Genomic DNA, 4,638 nt, shown 5'->3' on the forward strand with positions numbered 1-4,638 from the left:
GAATCTGTTATACCAATACTTGATTAAGTACCCACCAATGTTGACATTAAATTATAGAGTTTAATGCAATTTTACCTTCCTATAATATTATAAATGAGCAAATCACCAATTTATAAAAAAATAATAGCAATTTACCCCTCTATGTTCTTTAAAAAGAAGCTATATACCTCACTGTCTCATGAGGTAAATTGTTTCGTTTTGAAAAAAAATATGGTAAATTCTTGCATCTTTAAAATATAGGGAGATAAATTGCTATTTTTTTTATAAGGGGTTATTTGTTTATTTGCAATATTACAAACACGCTTGAATTTTTCCCAAAAATTATATGATTTCCAGTTGAGTACAATTCCAATAAATTTTATGCCACCTTTGAAGGGGAAATTGCAAGTTTAGTATTACAGTACGGGTGTACATTTTTGTCCTGTATGAATATATTTCGACAATTTTGTTTTGTAATTTTAAAGATTTTGTACATTGAAGATAAAAATTGCTGAAATTCACTAAAACAATAAGAACAGTGCACGTGACCAACTTAATTAATCAATGCAACTTTCCCTCCATTTTAGCAAATTTCCATCATTTTTGTCCTCAGTGTACAAAAAATTTTAAAATTACCCGACAAAATTACAGAAATGAATTCATACAAGGTAATACGGACACTCCACAGGACCAAAATTGCAAATTTTTCGAGTATATGAAGGTATGTATATTTATATATATAGAAATACTTACTTGAACCCCTGGGTATGAAGCATCTTCCTAGCACCACCATTTGCTGTATGATCACTTCCACGATCATCCGCAGCTTCATACAAATTATGCTCACCCGGCGGAATCTTCTCGGTCCACTTGTTGAGTGCTGCGACGAGCACTTGGGCGAAGCGGGAAAGAGGATTTCCAGTAGGCCTGAAGTGCCTGTATCTTTTGGTACCTCCAAGAAAGAGCAGTAGAGCAGCAAAAGCAGAGGCAGTGGATGCCCAGAACCCCAGTGCCCACATCCCTTCATCCTCAAAATACCCTAATATGGTATTGGAAAAGAGTGAGCCGAGGTTCAATGCCAGATAGAAATAGCTGAAGAAGGAGACTTTGGAGCGGCCCTCTTTGGGATCCTCTTGGTCGAACTGGTCAGCCCCAAACGTAGCGATGTTGGGCTGGTAGCCTCCGTTGCCCAGAGCAACCATGTAGATGGAGATGTAGAAGAGACCCATCTCCCAGCTCGAGTGGGGTTTGCAGGGGCTTGTTCCGCGCCCGCACCCTCCAGGTTTCAGCAACGAAATCTGTGTCGCCAGTGATAACAATGCAAGACCCTAGCGTGTACATGCAAGACCAAGATTGCATCAGATTCGCTGTTAAAAAAACAAATGTATTGTTTGGATTTGTATTTTGAGTGTTTTAGAGATAGACAGAGAAAAATAAAGATGAATAAGTGTGTGTCGGAGATATATTGTATATTTGGATTTGTGTTTTGAGGTAATTTAAAATATTTTAAAATAAGTAGTGCACCTTTGATATTGGGATTTGAGAGGCAAAAATACAGAAACATGAAACCGAACATAGGGTTTTTCCTATGTAGTAATTTTGAAAATGTATTTGTGGGTGTTTAGCATTTTGGTTTGTTAAAAAATGTAATTTGCGATTTGATCCATTGTTTTTGTAAATTTAAAACTTGACATAAAAACTCCATGCACAAATCATGTGTATCCACGAGTTTAAGTCGACACATGACATGTTCTAATTTCTCGCAAATTCAAAAGTTTTTTGACGAAATATGTCCTCAAATTATGGAATTCAAAAATATATTAATGGATCAATTCTCAAATTTTATTTTTTGAAGGACCAAACTGCAAAACACCTAAATTAAAGAACCAAAATGCTGACCAACTATTATTATGCTGTAACAAAATCAAAACAAACTATATATTCACACAATATATAATTTCAACGATAACTATAAGACTGCAATTTAATTCCGTAGTGGTTGCCCCTCAATTTCATTTGCCTACGACTTCCAAATGCTCTAGTTCTACCAAAATTTACGATTTTAGTTTTGTAATTACGTACAAGGGTATGACATTTTTAATTTTGTATGAATTTATTTTGATAATTTTATTTTATAATTCTAAAAATTCCATTTGGATAACAATAATCAAAATTTGCTAAATGATCGAGAAAGTGCATGTACACATATGACCAACTTAATTAAATACATTTTTTCGATCATTTTAGCAGATTTCGACAATTTTTATACTTAATTTGTAAAATTTTTAGAATTACAATACAAAATTACTAAAATGGATTTGTATAGAAGTAGAATTGCCTCATCTTATACTTATGGAACTAAAATTCCAATTTTCCCCTTACTGCACGTGTGCGTATATATATGGTAAATTACAACAATTTCCTCTGAAATTTGATATAACTATGAATACCCCTTATTGTTTGAAAAATTACAGATACCCCTCTAGTGTTTGATAAAATTATGTAACCCTTGGATGGAGGTATGAAATTGTCAATTTTGCCCTTACTGTATCTTTTTAATTTTTTTTTTTAAAAAATAAAACTTATAAAGAAATCAAACTGGATGGATGAAAAATTTCAAAAATTATAAAAAAGATATCCACTTAACTCATAAAAAAATAAATTTTTTAAAAATAATAAAATTTTAATTTTTAATCCACAAGTGTATTTTGGTCAGTTCACCATAAAAAATGGATGAAAACCTAACGGATGGGGCTAATTGTTAGACGATCGTTAGAACCAGGGGTATTGATAATTTTCAAATAACGAGGGATATTTGTAATTATGCCAAACGTCAGGAAAAATCACTGTAATTTTACCCATATATATATATATATATATATATATAAAACTGGTTTTCACCTTATACTATGCAAAAATATTGCATTAGGAGAAGAAAGAGGTAGATTTGGTACTTACTATTACAAAAATGAGCTGAAAGATAGCGCAAGTTTTGTATCTTCCCCAATAGGAGTCGCTGAGAAAAGCACCAACGAGAGAGAATATATAGACTGTTCCAGTCCATTTGCTCACACTGTTGGCAGCATCTGCGTTGTCTTGGTGCATCACCCTTGTGAGGAACAGGACCAAATTCACTCCTACCCCGAAGAATGCAAGCGTAGCCAGCCCTTGATTTACTGCATATATATGCGCCCTACAACAATCAGGTCTAATTTACTTGACGAAGTTGATGCTCCACGATTTTAAAAATCATGGGCTCAAACTCCGCTATATGTGTGGGATATTATTCTACTGCATAGTAGGTTCTTAGAGATCATAGGTTCGAACTCCGCTATATATAGATTGTTCTACAGCATGATAGATGTTGTTTAGATTTTATTTATTTGGTATTGTTGACCAAAATATGATAATTGTTACACATTCATATTTGACAGGAATAATTGTAACCGAGTTATTTCAATTAATAATAGTTCATCTCTTCAAATAAAAAAAAAAAAAAGAGAGGGGACGTTACATCCAAAACGTTTCGTGAAATTTTGGTGTACGTTTGACTAAATCAAATTCCATTTTAAAGAAAATAATGACGATAAAAGTTTTGAAATTTTTTTTCCTTTTCCTATATTGCGTTATTTTATTTTTTTTAAACGTATAATATTTTCTTCCTCATGTCCAATTTTGTCATTCAAATTTCTTGAACAGTGTTTTTACATAATTAAAAAAAAGTATTTATCTATAAAGTTACAAATATATATAAAATTATATAAAATAAATTTAAGAACACATATTTATTAATTTATAAAAAGATTCACATAAGCATGAAAAATCACAAGTCACGACATCTGACAGCACCAAATGATGAAGTCAAATGATCAGGAGGTGTCTTATAACCAACAGGACGTTGCACACAACAATAGTTGGACACACTTGCAATTTGTAATTTTGAAAACGTGTTCGTAAATTTTTTGAAAATAATTATTTATCATATTAATTAAAATAAATAAATAAAAAAGTGGTTTTTACTTTTTACAATTTTAAATTTTAAATTATTTAAATAAAATTAATTTTAATTAAAAGTTATAAGCAGTTCCTTATAATTTTTATTATAGAATTATAAATATTGAAATTATTTTTTCAAACATTCCAATTTTCAACTTCTATTAATTTTAGATTTTATTTTGAACTTTTACTAATATTTAATTTATAATTTTTTTATAATTTATTCTTACCAAAATATAGAATTTAGGGTAAATTACAATATCTTTCCTGAGATTTGATAATAATTATGAGTACCTTTTATTATTTGAAAAATTACAAATACCAAATTAATGTTTGATAAATTATGTAATGCTTAGATGGATGTATAAAATTGTCAATTTTGCCTTTAAGCTTAATGTATTTTTTTAAATAAAAAATCTATAAAAAAATTGAATGAGGTGGATGAAAGAATTTTAAAAATTATAAAAATATTATCTCACTTAGTCATAAAATATTCAAAAAATAAATAAAATTATAATTTTTAATCCTAAATAGACATTTTGATCGATTTACAAAAAAATAGATAAAAACTTAACAAATTAAATTAACTATTAAATAATCATTAAAATAAAAAAAATATTAATAATTTTTTAAATAATAAAAATATTTATAATTATATCAAAA

The 4,638-nt window shown here is 29.5% G+C and overlaps 1 protein-coding gene across 1 annotated transcript in view; it reads right to left on the bottom strand.

The window, feature by feature from the left end:
* Nucleotides 1-4,638, bottom strand: part of LOC105164382 (protein NRT1/ PTR FAMILY 7.3) — a gene marked incomplete in the record, with an annotated part of 7,466 nt that overhangs the window by 1,100 nt on the left and 1,728 nt on the right. The window contains 2 exon segments of the mRNA XM_011083024.2: nt 733-1,307; nt 2,938-3,155. Of these exon segments, the coding sequence (XP_011081326.1) occupies nt 733-1,307; nt 2,938-3,155 (793 nt within the window).

Source organism: Sesamum indicum, linkage group LG6 (assembly GCF_000512975.1).
Source record: "Sesamum indicum cultivar Zhongzhi No. 13 linkage group LG6, S_indicum_v1.0, whole genome shotgun sequence".
Classification (NCBI taxonomy): Eukaryota; Viridiplantae; Streptophyta; class Magnoliopsida; order Lamiales; family Pedaliaceae; genus Sesamum; species Sesamum indicum.